This window comes from Giraffa tippelskirchi, chromosome 10 (assembly GCF_054371585.1).
Source record: "Giraffa tippelskirchi isolate mGirTip1 chromosome 10, T2T-mGirTip1v1.2.pri, whole genome shotgun sequence".
NCBI classification, from domain to species: domain Eukaryota; kingdom Metazoa; phylum Chordata; class Mammalia; order Artiodactyla; family Giraffidae; genus Giraffa; species Giraffa tippelskirchi.
Window position 1 is genome coordinate 147,233,676 of NC_137284.1, and position 22,330 is coordinate 147,256,005.

At 45.4% G+C, this 22,330-nt stretch overlaps 1 protein-coding gene and 1 long non-coding RNA gene across 9 annotated transcripts in view; one reads left to right on the forward strand and one right to left on the reverse strand.

The window, feature by feature from the left end:
• Positions 1–22,330, reverse strand: part of DENND2A (DENN domain containing 2A) — a 112,886-nt gene that overhangs the window by 29,590 nt on the left and 60,966 nt on the right. For all 7 annotated transcript variants that reach the window (XM_081534315.1, XM_081534316.1, XM_081534311.1 and 4 more), the window contains 6 exons: positions 19,678–19,805; positions 17,997–18,118; positions 11,157–11,357; positions 6,141–6,234; positions 5,702–5,752; positions 4,371–4,558 (listed from right to left, as the gene is read on the reverse strand). In XM_081534315.1, the coding sequence (XP_081390441.1) occupies positions 4,371–4,558; positions 5,702–5,752; positions 6,141–6,234; positions 11,157–11,357; positions 17,997–18,118; positions 19,678–19,805 (784 nt within the window). The remainder of the gene's footprint in view (positions 1–4,370; positions 4,559–5,701; positions 5,753–6,140; positions 6,235–11,156; positions 11,358–17,996; positions 18,119–19,677; positions 19,806–22,330) is intronic.
• Positions 3,986–20,844, forward strand: LOC145523648 (uncharacterized). Of its 2 annotated transcripts, none has more exons than XR_014066806.1 (3): positions 3,986–5,106; positions 17,770–18,278; positions 18,537–20,844. It is a non-coding gene; the product is annotated as an uncharacterized LOC145523648 (long non-coding RNA). The 2 variants fall into 2 exon arrangements; XR_014066807.1 differs by having other exon boundaries at positions 18,677–20,844.

The following is a 22,330-nucleotide window of genomic DNA, read 5'->3' on the forward strand; positions in this document are numbered from 1 at the left end:
AATCTAGTCGTCTGACGTCTGGACCCAGGCAAAGCTGGCCCTCTTCGATCTCGGCAGAGATGTTTCACAGCCCTTCTTAGTGAATCCATCCAGGTAAATTACGTTATACAGTGAAATTTAATTCATTTCAGGAAGTCTTTGAATATTAGAATTAAAGGAAAACAAGACACGAGGCTGACATTCTTAGAGAGAAGGAAATAAGCCAGGAGAAGTTAAGTGATTTGTCCATGATCACACAGCTAGAATGGAACCCAGGAAAGAATCAAAATGATCTTAATTTCTGTCTTCTTCTTGCTCTCTGATTTATCTGACACATCACAGACTGGAGGAATATCACTTCACTTCAAAACGGAACAAATGGATGAAGACTGACTTAAAAGATTATGTTTAAAGCCGTGAGTCTGATTGTTCTGTGTCTGAATGGGTATCTGCTTCAAAAAGCACTCCATTCTGGGGAATCTGTTGGACAGCAATGCACCTGTAGTTAACCACACTGTACTGTACACCTGGAGATGTTGGGATGCTGAATTTTATGCCATGTGTTTTTTTTTGCCTCAACTGAAAAAAAGGCACTCTAGGTATAAAGTTTGGGATACAAAAAAAGAATAGTTTATAATTAGCATAGTTAGCTTATAAATTGGTACTTCTAAAGCGCTGGGAAGAACTGTTGGCTTTTTGTTGTGTTGTTGATAGGTTTACACTTGTTACATTTCCCTTATAAACAGTTAAAAAAAAAAACCATGATAAAATTGCCTTCAATCATCTAAAATATCAGCTACTTGAACTGAGTGGAGTGTGAATTTCTAAAATTAGGAAATTGTAACGTCTAACTTAAAGTCTTACTATACTATTGTCCATAATTTCTTATTTTGTTTCTCATATCTTTCCATTGGCCTCCACCTTAAACCAGGGCTTCCCAGGGGGCCCTAATGGTAAAGAACCTGCTTGCTAATGCAGGAGACTTTTTAAGAGACTCAGGTATGATCCCTGGGTAAGGAAGATCCCCTGGAGAAGGAAATGGCCCCCAATCCAGTATTCTTGCCTAGAGAATCCCATGGACAGAGGAGCTTGACACGCTACAGTCCATAGGGTTGCAAAGAATCAGACATGAATGAAGTGACTTAGCACAGCACCACCTTAAACCAGCCTTGCAGTTTCTGAGGTCTGTTGGCCAATGGTACTCCTTCACAGAGGATCCACAAGCCTTCCCAAGGCCATGAAACATCAGAGAGAAGAGGTCTCTGAAGACAGCATCCAAAGGAATAGGACATTGGGCTGATGGCTTTCAACTTGAAAACCCACTTCTAGTATGATCCTTATTTGGCCAGATCAAATTTCACTAAAGCTGCTACTAATATAATATTAATGCTTGAGACAACTATCGATGAGTGAAACACAGTCACCATATGTAGACTTGGAGCCGTCATTAATTGTTCTTCAGTCTTTCTTCTTCAGAATAAATAGTCACTCTTTCTTTACTGTATAATGGTTCTCTCTTCCATCCATGACTCAGAAGATTCCAGCTGGTGCTGGAACAGTCTTTGAGTTGACAATTCACTAGCTCAGACTGTTGCCAAAGCAATAGTTTTTGATTACCCTCGGACAGTCTTGCAAAGAAGCAAATACCGGCCGGGTGTAGTTGTTGGGGGGATCATTAATCACCATAGAGTGATGGACCCCAAACAACAAATAACACAAAAGGAAGGAACAATGACATTTCTCCATAGCAGAAACAGCATTAATGAGAGAACTGAAGAGCAAGCCTTGTAGGAAAGTGAGTTCCAGTGCTTTCAACGTGGCCCAGTCACCACCTGAACACACCTGCCCTCAGACCACGTGCACGACACCCACACATATGTGTATACACATGTATGCATATACACACTGTCATCAACATACGAGTTATCAACCCACATGTGCACATACATGCTCGAACATACACAGGAGCACATTTACAGGAAGAGACACACAGAGAGCTCTCTTACAAATATCATCAATCGTAGACGGAGGAAACAGCCTGATCTCTGTGAGGCGTCATGAAAGATAACTGCGAAGTGTCAAGCATTTTAATGGAATATAGCAGGCATGATTGCTAGTGTACAAATATGGAGTGGAAACTTTGATCAAGGTGTCTATAGGAGTGGGAGAAAAAACTCAAGAAAAAGGTTAAAAATTAGGAGAAAAAAGAAGAAAAAGGGGCTTTGACAGAGGGAGCAGGTGAAGGCAAGGAGATATATATAGTAGCCTGGCAAGCAAAAATGCCTACAAAGAATGATCACCAGAACATTAAAGATAAACATCTAAAGAAAAGCTGGCAGCAAGATGCATTTCCAACAGAAAGAGAGCTGCTAAATAGATCAGGGTATACCCACATAATGCAGTATTGTGGAATTTCAAAAATGATGTTTTAGAATTTGTAAATAATGATGGGTTTACAAAACATGACACGGAAATTACACAATGTCCGATCTCAGTTTTGTAAGAAAATTCTACTCTGAGAAAAGACTGGAAAAAGACAATAAAATGCCAACAGCAAGGATCTCTGTGGGATTGGAGATGACTTTTTCTCTAAACATTTCTGTATTAGTCTCCCTTTCCACAGTGACTAGGCAACTTTCCACTCAAAAAAAAAGTTTTAATGTAATGTCTAGGAGGCTGGAGATTCCATGTTGGAAACTCAAGCATTTGATAGTTAGGGTGGTTCATTAATTAATTCATGGGACATTGACTTTATTCCTGGAACACTAAGCATCACCGTATGTGTAACACTGTGCCAAGCCCTGAGGGAAGTAAACAAAAAAACAGGACTGTCCCTCGTGTCTTGGTGCTTGCTCTCTGAGGTCCCCAACTAAACGTGGGCGTACGTAGCACTGAGGTCTTCAGGGATCACCCCTGGAGGAGATAGAGGAAGTGAGTCAGTGCCCGCGTGGAAGGCTGGTGCCTATGGCTTATCTCCCGTACACATATTTCCGTCCTAAACTCCAAGCCGAGGACGCAACTGCTCTGCTGGTCTCCAGTGGGCAGGACGGAAGGAGTGGTGGCTCAGGAGGAGGAGAGGGACAGCTGGACCCCAGTCTTGGCAGATGCCAGGATTATGCTTGGGTGGGTGGCAGTGAAGGGAGGCCCTGAGGGGACCAGGACACGAGCGCCCTCCCCTCTTCCCGTCTCTGAGCACCTGTGCTGTGTGCACTGGACCGAGACTGGCACATTTTACCTCATGAGTTTCTGGAGTCTCTCATGCCCTCCTGTTAGAGGGTAAGCTTCCCGAGGACAGGAAACAAATTCTGCTCATCTTTGTAATCCCCTGGGGCCAAGCAGAAACCAGCTGGAATGTAATAGGGTCTCAGTAAATCCTGGCTGAGCTGCATTAGAAAGTGATGAAAGCTTTCTATCACTGATGCCAAAGTCTACGGGTCATTTATCTATGACAGGCCATGCCACTGCAGGCTTTATTGTGCGCCGTTTCATTTTAGGAGCCATGATTAACGATACAGGAGGGCTTCCCTGGTGGCTCAGACAGCAAAGAATCTGCCTGCCATGCAAGAGACCCAGGTTCGATCCCTGGGTTGGGAAGGTCCCTTGGAAAAGGGAGTGGCTACCCACTCCAGTATTCTTGCCTGGAGAATCCCATGGACAGAGGAGCCTGGCGGGCTACAGTTCATGGGGTTGCAAAGAGTCAGACACAACTGAGCGACTTTCACTTTAATATATGGTAAAGCCAAATCCACACAGGAGTGACGCATGTGAGAATAGAACAGGATTCTTGCGCGCGCGCACACACACACAGAGGCACACAGGGCACACAGGCATGTGCAGCATTGACACAAATGTGACAGTCCTTGCGCAGTTGATGGGGAAGAGGCTTCTAGGGTGGGCTGGGGAGAGATGTGGCCGGATGAGGAGACGGGGAGAGTGGATAGAATGGTACTGTCAGCATGGTGACCACAGGAAGTGAGTATTTCTGTCCCTGCTTGAGTCATGCATTGAAGGCAGGAGGAGAAGGGGACGACAGAGGATGAGATGGCTGGATGGCATCACCGACTCAATGGACATGAGTCTGAGTAAACTCCGGGAGTTGGCGATGGACAGGGAGGCCTGGCGTGCTGCAGTCCATGGGGTCGCAAAGAGTTGGACATGACTGAGCGACTGAACTGAACTGAACTGTTATGCATCTCACACCCCTCGGACCTCCCAAATTCTCCAGCAGCATTTTTTTTTCATTGATATACTTTAATTAGGACGCATTTTTGAAATTCTGGATACTGCATGTTCCTTGGGCTCCTGCACCTCCCTGAACCATGAGTCCCAGTAAGATTTTTCCAAGAATGCTGCAGTCCGTGGCAGGCCACGGAGCCTGGCCCATTCCGTACCTTCAGCGGGAACTGCTGGGTGAGTTCGGGCACGTACGCAGCCCCGGCCTGCTTCTTGTGCAGGGACACGACCACAAAGTACTCAAAAAGTTGCCTCTCCTGGTACTCGACGAGCTCCCGATCTAGGGACGGGTATCTTGGAGCCTGCTTCAGCCGTGACTTCACGTTGACCAGGCGCTGGCTGTGGGCTGGAGAGGGAGCAGAGAGAGACAGAGAGAGGAGGACCGCCTGAAAATGACTCACTCCCAGTGTCGAACTGCACAGAGCTGCGACAGGTTATGTGATTCCCAGCTCAAAGTACTTTTTCTAATCCTGCAAAAGCGTTCCCACATTTAACAAATTAGTACAAAGCTCTTTATTGGGGATTCTTGCCAAAGTTCTAGGAGCAGCAACCCACTGCCAGCCTAATTGGGCTGCAGAAGCCTGGAATGCAGGGCCTCCATTCCACCATGGATTTGCTGTCTGGACTGGGGGCAGCGGCGTGAGTGATCCTCGGGGTTTCTGTGTCAGATGGGGTGGGGACTCCTCCCTTCAGTCACTTCCTTCACCTTTTCTCTTGAGGGATGTGATAAAATGCAGACCCCAGAGCTTTTGGAGCTGGGAGCCTTGTAAACATCCCATGTGACTCAAGTGGCCGAGACCTGACTGATCAAGAACTCCCATCTGCCTTCTCTCCTGCTACCACTCCGTGCGCTGCAGACGGTTGGCCTCATTCCCGAGATGGGTCAGGGAGCAGGTGGGTGTCAGAGGCCAAAGAGGCAGGGCCACTGGGCAGACAGGTGGGTCCCCATCACCTTGCTGAGCAACCCTGGACTACAGCATTCCCTGGCTTGCCCCTGGGGTCTGAAAAGTTGTGGAAAACTCACTAAGACCTAGACTAAGATCACCAAGTTTAGGTCCACAGGGACCAATAATTTCAGTGACTTCACTTAACAAATGAGGAAGTAGAGGCCCTGGATCTCAATGATTTCCTCCAGATCATGGAGCCATTTTATAGAAGTAGGGCAAGGGCCCCAGGTCTCTGGAGTCCTAGGCCAGCATGCTGTACCTTTCACAGGTGTGAAGAACACCTATAACATAATGGATAGGTGCGGGGACAGGGAGTCACCACAGCGGTAGCTACCCTGAGTCTCTAGACTCTCTAGGGTGTAGCCAGAGGCTCAGGGACCAGACAGGCCCACCCCAGCCGGTTTCAGACATCCATGCCTTGCCCAGCAAGCTCCTGCAAGGACGCTGTGTCCCCCCTCACACTCAGCAGGAAGGGCCACCTTTGCACCTTCCCAGTCGCCAACACGCCAACACGCACCCTGCACAACAACGGCTCTTCTCACCTTTCAGCTTCTCCTCAGTGTCGCTGTCAGACTCGCTGTTCTCATCTGTCACTAGACAAAAAAAAAAAAAACAACAACCAAAAATTGCAAATGTGGGTGTTTCTAATGCAGGAAACTCTTTCATGTGGTAGCACAAATCCAAGAGTTCTAGTTCAGAGGGGCTGTTTTCTTTTTTTTCTGTTTAAAGGTCATGAACAAACTATGTCTTTGTCCAACTGCATGTGTTTCCAGATTAACTTGGCTGTACTTCAGATAGTACCTCTATCAAATCCAGTCAAAGATATTGGCCCCTTTCGTGCAAATTAAGCAAAGAAGGTGGCTCCCCCGCTGAGGTCAGAGTATGCAGCCCTGGGCTGACAGGATGGATGGACAAGGAGAGGGGAAGGGAGATTCTGTTTTCAGATTCTTGGGGGAGGAGGGGCGGTGGCGGGGCCCCTACCTTTTCCTGAGTTGCTCTCTGTGGACTGGGACAGCCTCTTCACGCGTTTCTTCCCTCTCCGGGCTTCATAGATGGCATTGATTCGCAATACCAGCTGCCAGACATGGGGAAAAGGGAAGCCAGTGTGAGCAGTCTCCTCCCTGAGAGCCGCTGGGATGCCCTCGCTGCCCATTCTCTTTGAGGACCGTGGTGGACCAGGGCCAGGGGGCAGGAGGTGGTGGAGACACGTCCCACTGGCCCGCTGGTGTCTTTTAGTCATTCTTCTCAGCCAGATAGAAGCCCGACCCGTCAGGAGCGCGGCCAGCCTCTCTGGTGGGCGGGTGGTGCTGACTGAATCTAATGCATCCCGCAGAGACACAGAGGGAGCCATTTCACTGGCTAATGGTGTGATGGCTGCACCCCTTCTGACAGTGCCATCCCAGTGTGGTTTGGGAAGGAGCCTTTGCCCCCAAAACAAAACAAGAAAAGGAAGAGACAGGAAAAAAGCTGTTCCCAGGCAGGGCCCCTTTCATGGGAACCATGCCAAAGTGCGTCTGAGCAGCAGGCAGGAAGGGAGCAGGGTTGTCGTGGCTCTTGAGTCTGAGCTTGTGTCGGCAGGGACTCAGGCCGGCCCCCCAGCACGCTGCCCTTCCTGCAGGCTGGCCGAGGCCTCTCAGGACCACCCTGGTGCTCAGAAGCTGAGCCGCTCAGCAGACGGCTTCCTACATGGCACATCCTCCAGGCTGACTATAGCAGAGCCGTCGGGTGATGGAGGCCCCTGGGTTACTTCCCATCCAACTTTACAGCGTCACCTGTAACTTCCAAGAGCAGAAGCTTCCTGGGTCCCACCTGGTTGGGAGAAAGGGAGGTCTACCCATGCATAATCAAGGCGAGCCAACTACTGATGTTAAAGGCGAGCTGGCTATAAGCTACCTTGGAAAGCTTGAAATTCTTCTGTACGTTGGGAAGAATAGGAAGGATGTGCTATAGTAAACCGGGTGATGGGTCCCAGGTGGGTACAGTTGCCAATACCCATCTCTAGCCTCCGCTCTTCTGATCTATTCCCTAAAGGAGCTCGCTGGCTCCCCTCTACAAGCATGGACCTGGCAGGGAGTGGGGGGCTTTTCCTCAAGGTCTCTTCATGGCGGGTCTGGGTTCCATGCCCCCAGTTCTGCAGAGCGCTCCCGACACGGCCCTGCTGCATCTCCGGACACCTGGGCCCTCTGGCTCCTGACGGGGAGCCCAGCCCTGGCCATGCCCACTCTCTGAGCCTGCTTCTCTCCCCTAACCAGGAATCTGACCTGAATGAGGCCTCTGCCTTCACCCCCAAACCCCTGCCATGTGATGACTCTTTCTGTTTGCTCTCACTAACTCGCCATCTCCTTGAGAGAACACCCCCCTTGAAGTGGCCTTCTCTTCTTTCCAAGCATGTTCTGACTGGTAGGATATGACACTAACCCCATTTCTCCGGCTGTCACACAATTGAACTTTAACAGGAGATTAAGTTTTTCTTTTTTTGAGTGTTCTGAAAAAAAAATAAATTAAAGTGTTCTGTACCAGAAGTACTGGCTTCTTTAGAAGCCATTTTTAAGTTGAAAAAAATATTTTTAACTATAAGTTCATTTGGAAGATGGTGTGTTTCAGAGAGTCATGTGGTACTTAATTCTGCTATGGTGGCTGCCAAAGAAACAGGGCTTCACACAAATCTGCTGTGTGCACTGAGGGGGAGCTGGCTTCTCATTAGAAAGGACGGCGCCGTGATTCATGAATCCTGAGGACATCATACCACTGAGTAAATAACTGCTCGGTTTCAGCTGCTGCATTAATGAAGGTACAGGGTTGCTAGGAGACTGCAGGGAAGGAGTGTCTCTTTCTCTCTCCCCTCCTCTACCGGGGCCTTCATTTCTCTTAGGGCCAAGGTGGGAGAAACCAAGGGGAGCATCCATGCTTCCAGAAGGGACTCTCTGTTGCACGGTTCAGCAGAGGCAGCTGGAGGAATGCCAACCAACCCACAGTCTGATCAGTTGTGAGTAGACCATGAAGTCCTTGCTAGATCAAAACACAACAGCCAGGGTTTTGGACAGCAAATGCTTTAAGGGTCCAAAATCTGGAAGTCATGAATGTGCCTAAAAAAGAACTTTTGACTTCAAGAAAAGGATTCAGAGCATCTAGAAAGAAGCTTCATACTCAAGAGTGGGGGTAAGTCTAGGTTAAGATTAAGTAGCAAGTGACAGAACTGAGGATTCATGAAACTTAGAATAAACTATAATTAGTCATTTGTTTTCTTTTTAGACATTCCTTGGGACTTCCCTGGCGGTCCAATGGTTAGGATTCTATGCTTCCAATGCAAAGGGTGTGGGTTTGATCCCTTGTCGGAGAACTAAGATCCCACATGCTTTGCGGTGCAGCCAAAAAATAAAAAAAATAAGCGTTCCTTTGAAGAATTGTGTACTTCACCTGTAAGACTAAAGTTTTAATAGGATTTTGTTGTTGTTGTGAAAGTCACAGGTAAAACATGGTGATTTTTCTCTGGATTTGATTGTATCTGTCAAAGCTGATTTTTTCCCAGATTTGATTATATCTGTCAAAGCCTATTTGAATAAGTGCCTGGGCACTATTTAAGTGGGTGGCAACTCACTTTAATTTCAGGCAATAAACTAAGAGAAAACAAACTGCTGCTTGTAAATTAAACACATAGCAAGTGGCAGAAACAATTCTACTTTTCTTTCTACCTCTCTACTTTCATATAAAGTATGCACACATATTTTCCTCTCCTTAATCAAAAAATCTTTTCTAAATAATAAAATAATATGAAGGCAGTGGAAGATAGAGGTTAAGTACTTATTAAGAGATCACACAGTCAAACTCAGAGTTGTATCAAAGCTCTTTTAACCTAAAGCTGATTCATTTGATTATTCCTGTTTTATTTGCTAAAATAATGGTGAGGGTGTATAGATGTTACTAGCCATCCGTGCAATTATTCCACAATAGCAGGTTTTTGACGTTACAGATATGTGTGAGCCTTGCTAGAATAAGAAGAGGGGAATTAAGGGAGTGATTCAAGACCCCACACTCTGGGGTCCCCACGAGCAGCCACAACGACGGCACAGGGTAGTGACTCAAAGACAGTCAAAAGGAGACAGGGAGCGACTGTGCCAGGGGTGAAGGAGACTGGGGTCCACATGCCAGTGGGAGCTCATCCAGCGAACACCCGATGATCAATGTGCAACGTGCACTGCACCTTGGCTGGGGCAAGGCAGAAGCAGGAAGCAGGGAAGGGGTACGAGCCCCGAGTCCCGCCCCGCGCCCGCTCTCTGCCCTCTCCCAACCACCAAGCTGCAGCGTTAGGTCTCTTCATGACCACCTGACTCTAACTGCCCTTACCCTTCAGAATGCACTCTTGATTATCAAGGTGACTTAATTTCACTTGAAAAAGAACGTAAGGGATGGAGGTGGTATTTTGGCTCAAAATACTGATGAACCAAACTGAGTCAGGAGGGACTAGCTGGTGAAAATGTCCTTTGACTTTTAGGTCAGTGGGTCACTTTGAAAAATCTGATGAAACCTATAGACAACCCACCTCCCTTCCTTTTATCCCCTCAAACTCATCCATGCAGCTTTACATGATTTAATGTGTTTCATGATTCCCTGAAGTCCATCTGCGGACTCTGAAATGAAGAATTCCTTCTCTAAAAGTTCCTGTAGTGGGGTCTTCGCTGGTGGTCTAGTGGTTGGGAGTCTGCCTTGCAATGCAGGGGACACTGGTTCGATCCCCCTAGTCAGGGAAGATCCACATGCTTTGGAGCAAAACAACTAAGCCCATGTGCCATAACTACTGAGCACAAGAGCTGCAACTACTGAAGCCCGTGTGCCTGGAGCCCATACTCCACAATGGGGGAGGCCACTGCAATAAGAAGCCAGCATACCGCAATGAAGAGTGGCCCCCGTTCACCACTACTAGAGAAAGCCCGCGTGCAGCAACAAAGACCCACCACAGCTGAAAAACAAACATTTTTTAAATATATTAAAAAAAAGCTCCTGTAGGAAGTTGGTACTGAAGTGGCCAGTGTAGAATGACAGGCATTGCAGGGGCTGGACTGAGCAAAAGGAAATATAACACCAATGTAAGAAAGAGCAGCCACAGTTCACGCACACTCAAGCCATTGGGCCTGTTTTGCCTTTGGGGCTGAAAAGAGCCAGAAAAGATATATATACATATATATTTTTTTTTTAAAGAGGAGAACCTTGTTCACATAAGCCCTCCATTGTTTAATTTTAATTTTTTTTTGGCCGTGCCACAGGGCACGTGGGATCTCAGTTCCCCAATCAGGGATTGAACCCGTGCCCCGGGCAGGGGGAGCACAGAGCCTTAACTGCTGGGCCATCGGGGAAGTCCCAGAAAAGATGTATTTTCGACAAATGCTCCCTCAGAGTACAGGCTCCATGCGGTGCCCCTCTGCAGTGGGAGGTGATGGAGTCTGCGTCAGGGCACAACGATCGGGCTCTGCTTTTTGAGGCCATGAAAGAGGGAGATGTGGCCTTCGGAGGCTGGGCGCTGGAAACACAGTTTGGGATCACAAGAGTAGTCAGGCAGGGAGAGGGATGGCTAAGAGGGAGTCTGTGTGTGTGCATGCTCAGTCATGTCTGATTCTTCGAGATACCATGGACTGTAGCCCAAGGGGCTCCTCTGTCCATGGAATTTTCCAGGCAAGAATACTAGAGCAGGTAGCCATTTCCTTCTCCAGGGAATCTTCCTCACCTAGGGATTGAACCCATATCTCCTGGCTGTGTCTCTTGCATTGCAGGCAGGCTCTTTATTATTGTGCCACCTGGTAAGCCCTACAAGACCCCAATTATTATGACCAAGGCCCAGCTAGCTAGCTGCTGGCTTCCCCATGTCTACCTGGCCTGTGGTGAAGCAGGTAGGAGGACCCAGCCATTTGATCTCTGCCCAGACTCCTCTGTAGCCTTCCTTTGCAGAGAAGTGTGTGTGTCGGGGGGTGCACCCCTGAACGCGAAGCTTGTTGCAAGCCTTACCTTGGGTATCTTTCTTTTCTTCCTGCCATTCTGCAGGTCCCCGAGGTTAAAGAAAGTGTCATCAGGGCTGCTGGGGGTGGAGGGAGGGCTGATTTTGGAAGGCGACCCAGTTCCGTCCCGACTCAACTTCCTCGTGTCCAGCAGTTTGAAGTTCCTCCTTTCTGAATTTTGCCGAAAAAAGGCAGGTTTGGACAAGGAGTGCTGTGAGGGGAGAGAAGGAAAGAAGAGCAAATAAATACAAAGAGACCTCCTGAGAGAAAAATGGTGCTGCCAGCGATGGAGACCGAGAAGGTCAAGAAGAGAAGCTAGTCTAAGTCCCCAAGGGTACAGTGAGGTCGCCTGTGCTGTAAGGGCCTAATAAACACTTATCATCCAACTATGGAAAATGAAGATGATAAAGGATGCAAGTCTAATCCACTCTCTCTTTTTAGACAAGTGGAAACTCATCCGGCTCTATCTTTACAAATGAGGCTTTCTGACACCATGTACTGGGAGTTACAAGACTTAAGTTTAGCTTTATCTCTTAAGTTTAGCTTTACCCCCATTCCTTCTAATATGAGGAATTTCACTTCTCTGAGCCTCAATGTCTGATTCTTAAAAATGAGCTGTTTTAAGGTCAAAAGGCCAACAAAAAAACAATTAAAAAATCTGCAATTTATAGAACTCATTTTTTCTAATACATGCTACAAGTTAATGAAAAGACTAATAATTCAAAAGAAAAACAGGCAAAAGATAAGGACTGAAGGTTTACAGGAAAGGAAATATAATAATTTTCAGATATATATAAAAGATTCTTAGCTTTGCTCATCAGAAAAAAAAATGAAAGTGCCACTGAAGAAATATTTTTCTTTTCTTCTTTAAATCTTTATTGGAGTACAGTTGATTTATACCGTTGTGTTAAGTTTCTGCTGTACAGCAAAGTGAATCCTTATTAACTAGTTATCTATTTTATATATAGTAATGTGTATGTATAAATTTCAGTTTCCTAATTTATCCCTTCCCCCCTGATCCCCCTTAGGGAGGAGGGGGTGGCGAGGAAGCTACGTGCCTTGTGCCTCGAAGACAGAGCTGACCTGGACTCAGCCAGGGTTCATTCACCCTTCTTGTCTGTGAATGTGGCTGGTGGCTTAACCCCTTCCAGTCCTCACAAGTTGCTGTCTTACTGCCCCAGGAGACTGACAGCAGGAAACTCAAAGGGTCCTTGATATAAAATATCCCACCTCCTCTTTACCTATCTCAACCTCACTCCTCCGCTCACGTACAGAGGACTCCCCCAGGAAGCACTGGGATGCCATTCACACACACATACAGTTGTTCACCTGTGCTCACAGATATACACATTCCCATGAACACTCAGACGCTCCTTTAACCGTACACCCACAGGAATATATAGGCAGGCATGCGTGTTCTGACAACTGGGGACGTTATACTGACGTACCACCGTGGTATTACATTAAAACAATGGCATACTTTGCAGGCAATACACATCATGTTTTAAAAGAAATTAATGGCATGGGGAAATATTCATGATAAATGTAATAGGGCAGCAAAAAAGTGTACACGAAAAAAAATGTATATACGATATCATCCTAAATCTTTTTTTATGTACACACACATGCACATACACACACACTGTGACATGGTCTGGAAGGAAGTAAACCAAAGTGTCAACAGTGGTTTTCTCTGGGTGTTGGGATTACATGCAGTTGTTAAAAGGCTTTTAAAACACACACACATACACACACATATATACATAATAACCATCTGTTTTAGAAAAAAATACAGGTGAGTATAAAGAAAAACTACAAATTCCCAATTACAGATGATTTTTTTAATTACACTGCTTGGTATTTAAAAAGAATTTTACAATGAGAATGTTCTGCTTTTAGAAAACGTAATTTTTTAAAAGGACACATATTGAAAGCCTCATTCTATAGCTTAAGCAAACATACCTAAATAATAGTTATGCTGCAGGCACTAGTCTAAGTGGTATACAAGAATTAACTTGATTAACCTTCACAAGACCCCTCAGTTGTTCAGTCGCTCAGTTGTGTCCGGCTCTTTGTGACCCCATGGAGTGCAGCACGCCAGGCTTACCCGTCCTTCACCATCTCAGAGGAGTGTATTATCATTCCCGATTTTCACCAGTGATATATGGATATACAGCGATAAGATCATTTGCCCACAGTCACACAACCAGCAAGCGGTCTAGGTGAGTTTGAAGGGAGGCAGTCAGGCTCCAAGACCCACACCCTTGACCAGACAGTGTCCCTACATAGCCACACGAGGTGACAGATGGTTTGTTGGTGGAAGATGGTGTGGGTGAGCTACCCAGGTCAACTAGGGATTTTTTTTCCCCCTTAAGTGTCAATACATAAGAAAGAACATTAGGTTTCCCTTATTACAAAAAATAGTTCCTACCATATTCGCTGTGCTATTCTACGTGTGGGAATAACAAGAAAAGAAAACAGCCCCTTCTCAGGAGCTTGCCTTGCGTGTTTGTAAGCATCAGCATTGGCTCCCAGCTGCATGTCTCTCGTGTCTGAGGAAAACCTGTCCAGTCACCCCTCACCTCTCTACTAGAAAGAGGCACAATCTAGTTAAATAACCGCCCCCTCCAAGATGTCTTAGCACCCTTCTGTGGCTGGTAGAGGAGGTTGTCATGGACAGATTGCTTCAGTAAGTTCTAAGTCCCAGATGCAGCCCAGATGCAGCAGACACTTCATGAATACTGGTGCGCTAATGGAGGTGGTGGAGAGGTCTGTGGCTGTGCCCCAGGACAGGGACACAGACCAGATACCCAGATGTGGAAAGCAGAGGACTGCGCATGATGCACGGTCTTCCTGATGACTTGCCAAGGCCCCAACAGCCTGCAAATATGAGCAGCAATCAGATGTGCATTGGGCAACTGGGTTATCTTTCTGCAGGATAGCGCCTCTGGACTTCAAGTTCTCAATGACAGGATTACCTACTGTGTTTCACTGCTTTTTAAAAAAAATTTAGTTATCAAATATTTAATTATTTAATTATTAAAAATTATTAAAATTTAATTATTTTATTTTTGGTTGCACTGGGTCTTGGTTGCTGCATGCAGGCTTTCTCTAGTTGTGGCTCAGCAGCTGCAACTCTCCAGGTCTACAGTACAGGCTCAGTAGCTGTGGTGCACGGGCTTAGTTTATCCCTGGTACGTGGATTCTTTCCAGACCAGGAATTGAACTTGTATCCCCTGCACTGGCAGGCAGATTCCAATCTATTGTACCACCAGGAAAGTCCTCTGTTGCACTATTTTAGGGACAGAGGACCAAGGTTTTCTCTAGCTGGCAGGAAGGGGAAGAAAAGAGCTGCTAAGGGACTTCCCTGGTGGTCCAGTGGACAAGACTTCATCCTCCCAATGCAGGGGGCCTGGGTTCAATTCCTGATTGGGGAATTAGATCCTGCATGCATGCTGCAACTAACAAGCCCACACTGCTGCAACAAATATCCTGAGAGCTGCAACTAAGATGCAGCACAGCCAAAATAAATAAACATTTGGAGGAAAAAAGAGAAAAGGGCTGCTAAGCCTTTATTTTCTGATACTAGGGAGGAACACCCAGTTCTGCAGGTAGATCTGCTTTGGGTAGATGTTTTCCATTGTTCTGAAGAGGCTATGGAGTTCACGCCCTGCATGAAGTGGGACAGAACTGAGTAAAATACCAATGGATCAGACTGGGTGTGACAGCCTTTTCTTTTTTTAAAGATTTTTATTGCAGTATAGTGGATTTATACTGTTGTGTTAGTTCCCGCTGTATAGCAAAGTGATTCAGATATATATATATATATACATACATATATCCACTCTTTTTTAGATTCTTTCCCCATCTAGGTCATTGTAGAGTATTAAGCAGAGTTCCCTGTGCTATACATAGGTCCTTATTAGTTATCCGTTTTATACACAGTAGTGTGTATATGTCAAACTCAATCTCCCAATCTATCCCCTACCATTTCCCCCTGGTAACCATAGGTTCATTTTTTACATCTATGACTCTATCTCTGTTTTATAAATAAGTTCTTTTGTCTCTGTTTTTTTAGATTTCAGGTATAAGCAATATCATATGACATTTGTCTTTCTCTGTCTGATTTACTTCACTCAGCATGACAATCTCTAGGTCCATCTATGTTTACTGCAAATTGTATTATTTTGTCCTTTTTATGACTGAGTAACATTTCACTGTATACATGTACCACATCTTCCTTATCTATTCCTCTGCTGATGGACACTTAGGTTGCTTCCATGACTTAGCTATTGTAAATAGTGCTGCAAAGACGATTGGGGCATGTATCTTTTCAAATTATGGTTTTCTCTGGATATATTCCCAGGAGTGGGATTGCTGAATCATATGGTAGCTCTGTTTTTAGCTTTCTACAGAAACTTCATACTGTTTTCCATAGTGGTTGTATCAATTTACATTCCTATCAACAGTGTAAGATATTTCTCCACACCCTCTCCAGCACTTACTCTTTAAAGACTTTTCTCCAAAGAAGAAAGACAGATAGCCAAGAGGCACATGAAAAGATGTTCAACATCATTAATTATTAGAGAAATGGAAACCTAAATTACAATGAGGCATCACCTCTCACTGGTCAGAATGGCCACCATCAAAAAGTCTGCAGACAGCCTTCTTCTAAGCCAGACTTATTCACTGAGGGAAATGAAGGATTCCCTAAATGCTGAGCACATCCAAATTCCAGCGAAAACACAAACAACACATTTCAAAGGCAAGTAGAAACTATTTGCCAATTATTGGCTGTCATGGATTATTCATGATCATGCTCTTTTCCATAGGAGGAGAAGACAGCAGTTAATTGGTTTTGGCAAGTACTGTAGCAATTGATCTGGGCCAGTAAGATCCAGTCTTCTTGAAAGGCTCTACCTTCCACTCTCTTGAGGAAGACTCCCTTTGTGACTATCAGGCCGTATGTGTATACTCCACACCTGCCAGCCAATGCTGACCTTGAGAGGAGCCTAGAGAGGAAGTTGGCTTCTTTTCTTAGGCTGTAAACAGACCCTTTTGATGGGATTTAAACTGACACTTGTAGCCTGGATTTGGTCTCCATTTAATTTCTTCAACAACTAAACCACTGTATAACAACTACTTACGGGAAACACAAAGAAACCAAATATATACTTTCTGACCTTGAGGAGTCTACAGTCTAGTTTAGGAGATATTTTTAAGACATATTACATGACTTAATAGATGGTTAGATAGCATCACTGACTCAATGGACATGAATTTGAGCAAACTCCAGGAGATAGTGAAGGACAGGGAAGCCTAGTGCGCTGCAGTCTATGGGGTGGCAAAGAGCTGGACACGACTTAGCGACTAAACAGCAACATGACTTAAGTCAGACTTCAAACCATCAAAGTAAGAGATGTCATAAGATGGAATATACAAGTTGGTGTAAAATGAATGCTTAGCCCACTGAGCGTTACAGGAGAGCAGAGGGGAACAAGTCCCAGGGACTAGGATGGCCTGGAGGTTTTCTGAAGGAGGCATGATTGAGCTGGGCCTTAAAGGACTGGAAGGGAGAGGTCCAGGCAAGGGCCAAGGGCAGAGGTAGAAATGACCTAGCACAGAAGTGGGCGAAGTACAGCCTGTGGACCACATCTGGGCCACCACCTGTTTTTGTACAGGCCACGAGCCAAGAACAGTTTCACTTTTAAATGACTAAAAAAAAAAATTTCATTACATGTGAAAATTATATAAAATCAAATTTCAGTGTCGATGAATAAAGTTTTGTTGAAACACAGCCTCACTTACTGGTTTACATATAGTCTGTGGCTGCTCCACACCACAATGGCAGTGCTGAGTAGTCAAAACAGAGACCATATATTCACTCCCTGGCTCTTTAGAAAAAACTGTTGCTGCTCCTGGGGCTACAACATCAGAGGCAGTTAGTAGGCTTTGGCTGGAGAGAAGATTTTGTATGTAGGAACTGTGGGATCAATTTTGAAGAATGCGTAATGTTACGTTAAAGAATATGAATTCATACTAATGTGTTCTCTGTTTCTTTAATTTTGTCATTTCAAAAGTATAAGTATATAAATGGAATCATGTAGTATGTAAACCTATGAGAATGGCTTTGTTCACTTGCCATAATTCTCTGGAGATTTATTCAGGTTGGTATACATCAATAGCTTATTCCTTTTTAATGCCGAATAATATGCTATCATATAAAGGTACTGCACTATATATAACCATTCACCCACTGAAGGACATTGGGGTTGTTTCCAGTTTGGATCATTATGAATAAAGCTACATGTGTTAAAAAAGAAGAATATAAATTCAGTTCCGTAGGCAATGTGTTGAAGTTATCATGTATGAGAATACAGTAATATTATCTGTAGGCACATACTACAAAACTGCAAAAGGTTCAAAAAGATATTCTGAGAAAATGTCAGTGTTCTTTCCTGACCTCTAGATACCCAGACAACTCCACAGAGGTACCTGCTTACTCATTCTTAGGGACCCTTACAGAGACATTCTTGTGCATTCACAAATATACATGAGTTTGTTTTACGTCAGGACATTGTTCTTCACAGCTGTGTAACGTGGACGTACTATCTTATTTACAGCTGGGGAGAATTCTGAGCCAGATTCTACAACGCTATTTTAGGAAGCCTTGCTGAGCAGACGGTTCCAGGAGAACTAGAGGCAGGAAGCAGAGGCAGGCCGCTGACGAACAAATCCAGGAGCCTGCAGTGAGGACGCCCGGCATTCCCGTGTAACCCAGAACCCCAGCCTGCTCAAGGCCACGGTGCTGGGGACCCCCTCCCTGCACCGTTTTTCTGGGGGCTCATACCTTGGCAGGCGTGTCAGGGATGGAAGAGGTGGGAGAACCTGGAAAGTTTAAGACACACTTCTTCCCGAGGCAGCGACCATGTAACTCAACGTCCTCATAAGGGTTTTCCTTCATGGGTGGATCTGCGGTCAAAGGCAATGAACAGATCAGAAACTGGGAACACCAAGGAAGCTCTCCTTGTCAGATCTCTACCCAACGCCTTGGTCTCTCCTTGTGGGGATGTATGTTGTCTTGCTATGCATTTAGCCTTCCTCTTGGTAATGGATCTCGGTTTTCACTGGGGTAAGTCTCTGTCTCCCCATTCTCAGATGTGTGAGCTTAACTCCACTCCCGGTCTCAGAGCTTAAGCCAATCTGAATATTCTGAATTCTGGCCTCAGTGACCACTTCAGGAAGGGCTCATATTCCAGGCCGAAGCCCCCTGTTGCATGGCATTCCTGGGCTCTGAAGGTTGAACAGGGACCTAACCCAGTCTAGTGAGAGTGAACCTTGGGGTGTTTGCTGGGACTTGCAGGAGACAGGCTTTCCTTTTTCACTGCAGGCAGGCATCCTGGGGAACTGATGGCAGCCACCATGGTGACCGTGGGACACCTGCTGAGAAGGGAGCTAACTTGAGAGATAAGAAGGCAGAGAAAGCCAGTTCTGGTCCTGTGAGCCAACAAACTCCCTTTGTTGTTTCAGCTGGGTTTTCTGTTCCTTGTAACTGAAAGCTACCCTGCCAGGCACACACTAAGAGAAGTCTAGATCTCGTACTCATTTTGGATCTGGGACATCTACTGCATTGGCAGGAACCCGTCTCTGGCAGCTTGGACTCAGTAATTCAAATAGCTCGGCTTAGTATCCCGGCTTCTCCAAGTCTCACGTTTCCTCCCACCTTGGAGTTTCTTCCAGTGCTGAGGACTGTGTGCATGCAGGAATGCGTGTATCTGCCGGATCTGCCCCTTGCATAGGCACACAGATGGGTTTTTCCCTCTCACTAGCTCGTTTCTTCCCCACCCCCCCAACCCCAACATATGCAGACATGGTCTGAGTGTACATCTCACTGAAACTGTGATCCTCCCTGAAGATTTTAACTCACCAAATCTAAATGCACACAAGCTCTGTGAATCTGAGTCCCATTTTGGAATCAGAGAATTCTTTGGAGCAAGGCCAAAGTTACTTTTCAAATACATTTCAGTCTGAAGTTTGACGGTGTTACTGCCACACTCCTACAGTTTTGGAAAGAGTACGGTAGTCTTCAGCTTTCCTTCATTCAGTAATCACTACAATTCACCAAGAGTCTGTCATAAGCCAGATATTTTACATACCATCTTCTCCAGTCCTCTAACAACCCTGTTAAGTATCTATCATCCTCCTTAGTCCAGAAATGAGAGAAACGAAGTTCAGAGACATTAAGTCACCAGCTTAACGTCACACAGCTAACAAGTAGCAGAGTCAAGATTCAGCCATAGATACTGAGGCTCCAGGTCTCATGTGTTTCCCACTGTTACCACGCTGCCTCCTTGGCCATTCATCCCAATCCTTCCTCTCATTTCACCATGGGTCACTCTTCCACCCACCTACCTGCTCTCTCGTTTGAGTACATGTTTGTCTTCCAGCGTGTGTGTGTTTCAAGCAGCCAGCCCCACCTCCTTCCCCCTCCGTCTCATAGACAGACTCACGCAGACATTTTGGCCTCTTACCTAGAATGTCTTCATAGACGTTCTCCTCCGATAAAGTGCGTGTGAGCCCCAGCTTAGTCTGTGCGTACCAGTCCACCCTGCTGTTCTCAGAGGAAGACTGAAGTAAGTCTTCAAACTCATAGGACTTTCTGGGTTGTACGAGGTGGGAAGAAAAAAACCCAAGAACTTAAATCAGATTAGGCTGGTTCAGAGAATATATACCATAAAAGTTTTTTTTTTCTTGTAAAAATTTCTAATGCCAAAATCAACTCTGTTTCTTGCAAGACAGTGTGAAAATCTTCAAATATGAGATGTGGCTTTTACTTGTGAGAATGTTTATGCTATTATGCCAACTAAAGATTGTAGAGTATACATTTAAATACAAACCCAACTTTGTAAGTAAACATATATAGGAGGAGATAAAAAAGAAAGGAAGTGAAACAGAGCTGCTATCTCAGGACTGAGGGATGGCCTCTCTTCAATTTTGCTTTTCTGGATTTTTCAAATGTTCTACAGAACGCATATTAATAACCAGAAAGGAACAGTGATGGCCAGTTCAGAGCAGAGGAGAGGCCTGGTCCCTCCCCCTTTCTTTCACCTAAGTGGTTATTATCAGATACCCAAAGGTCAGCTGAGGCACCCCACCGAACTCTGAGATCTGTACAAACACCGCTGGGTCTCTGTCTGGGGCCTGGCTTATTACCACCCTCCCTTCATCCTACATCCACATGGGCTGTTCTAGGATTGAATAAATCTAGACACAGACCCTGAATCCTTCATTCACAAGTTTTTCCTTCTTGGATAAATTACCTGAGCTGAAACTCAGTGTCCTGATTTGTAGATAGTAATTAGGACAGTAGATAGGACCGTCCAAAAAATAGAAAAGACAACGTTTATAAAATCCTTGGCACCTAATAAGCACGCAACAAATGTTAGTTATAATGGGAAGGGAGATAAATTGGGAGATTGGGATTGACATATCCACACTACTATATACAAACAAGGTAACTAATAAGAACATACTGTACAGGAAACTCTACTCAGTGCTCTGTAATGATCCATATGGGAGTGGAGTCTAGAAGAAAGTGGATATATTCATATGCATGGCTGATTCACTTTGCTGTACAGGAGAAACTAATACAACATTGTAAATCAACTATAGTCCAATAAAAAAATTAAAACCTAAAATGTTACCTGTTATTATACCTGCAGTAGGAATTAGCAACCCACTCCAGTATTTTTGCTGGGAAAGTTCCAATGACAGAAGAGCCTGGAGGGCTGCAGTCCTTGGGGTTGCAAAGAGTTGAACACAACCGAGTGACTGAGCACACCAGCTATTTTTATTATTGCTGTGGTGCTACTGATTATTTACGTAGCCAGTGCTATATTTACTGAGGGAGGCACTGTGCTCAGGGTTTGGTAATGAAGGACTAAAACAGTCAGAGTCCTTGCCTCAAAGAGCTTACATTCTAAGGAAGAACACAGATGTTCAACCAGCTCACACACAAATAAGTTCAATGACAGAAAAACACAGGTTGGTAGGATATGGAGGAAGGTTCAGTTCAGGTTGGGGGATGGATTAGGGGAAGTCTCAATGAGAAAGTCACTCACTGAAGCTGAGATTTGAAGAACAAAAAGAACTTAGCCGGGGAAAGAGTGTCCCCAAAAGAGGGATGGGCATGTGAGAAAGTCCTGAGGTTACAGAGATCTTGGTGCATATCAGGGAATGGCAGACAGACAGTCAGCTCGTTGGACTGCAGGAACAGGGTGGAGAGTGCCGTGCAACAGAAGGGCAGAACCAGGCAGAGGCTATCTGCCTACTTGCCAAGCTTTGGGGATTTCTTGCATTTAAAATGTTTCCTTTTCCACTAGCTTCTTTCTCTTTTTTTAAACACGCATGCGACGCTCAGTCGCTTAGTTGTGTCTGACTCTTTGTGATCCCGTGGACTGCAGCCTGCCAGGCTCTTCTGTCATTGGAACTTTCCAGGCAAGAATACTGGAGTGGGTTGCCATTTCCTTTTCCAGGGGATCTTCCTGACCCAGGGATTGAACCCAAGTCTGTGGATGATTCACCACTGTGCCACCTGGGAAGCCCAAACATGCATGGGGTTCCTCTATCTTAAAAAGCCTTCCTTTGAAGCAATGGCCCTTGCAGTTCTGCTATTTCTCACCTTCCTTCCTTGCCAACACTTTTAACTGGGGGGAGAGGAGGAGCAGAGGTTATTCTCTTAGTTTACCATAGTTCACTGTTTTTTCTTTCCTTTACTCTCTCAACCTGTCCATGTGCATCCTTTTTCTGAAATTCCTCCTAAAGGTCACTAGTGAGTTTCTGGTAAAACCTAACCACTCTGCTCCTTTCGTTGTATGACACCACTTGGCTTCTACAGTGAAAGGCAGCAGTGCTCAAAGTGTGACCTGTGGGTCAGGGCTGGGGTGCCAGCTCTTACCAGTCCTTGCTGAGGTAAGTACAGAAATTGAGAGTAAGTGTTTACAAACTTTTCAGGCAATCTGACAGAATGAACTTAAAACAAACAAACAAACAAATAAACAGAGGTTTGTATCAGTTCAGTCGCTCAGTCGTGTCCGACTCTTCGCAACCCCATGGACTGCAGCACGCCAGGCCTCCCTGTCCATCACCAACTCCCGGAGTTTACTCAAACTCATGTCCATCGAG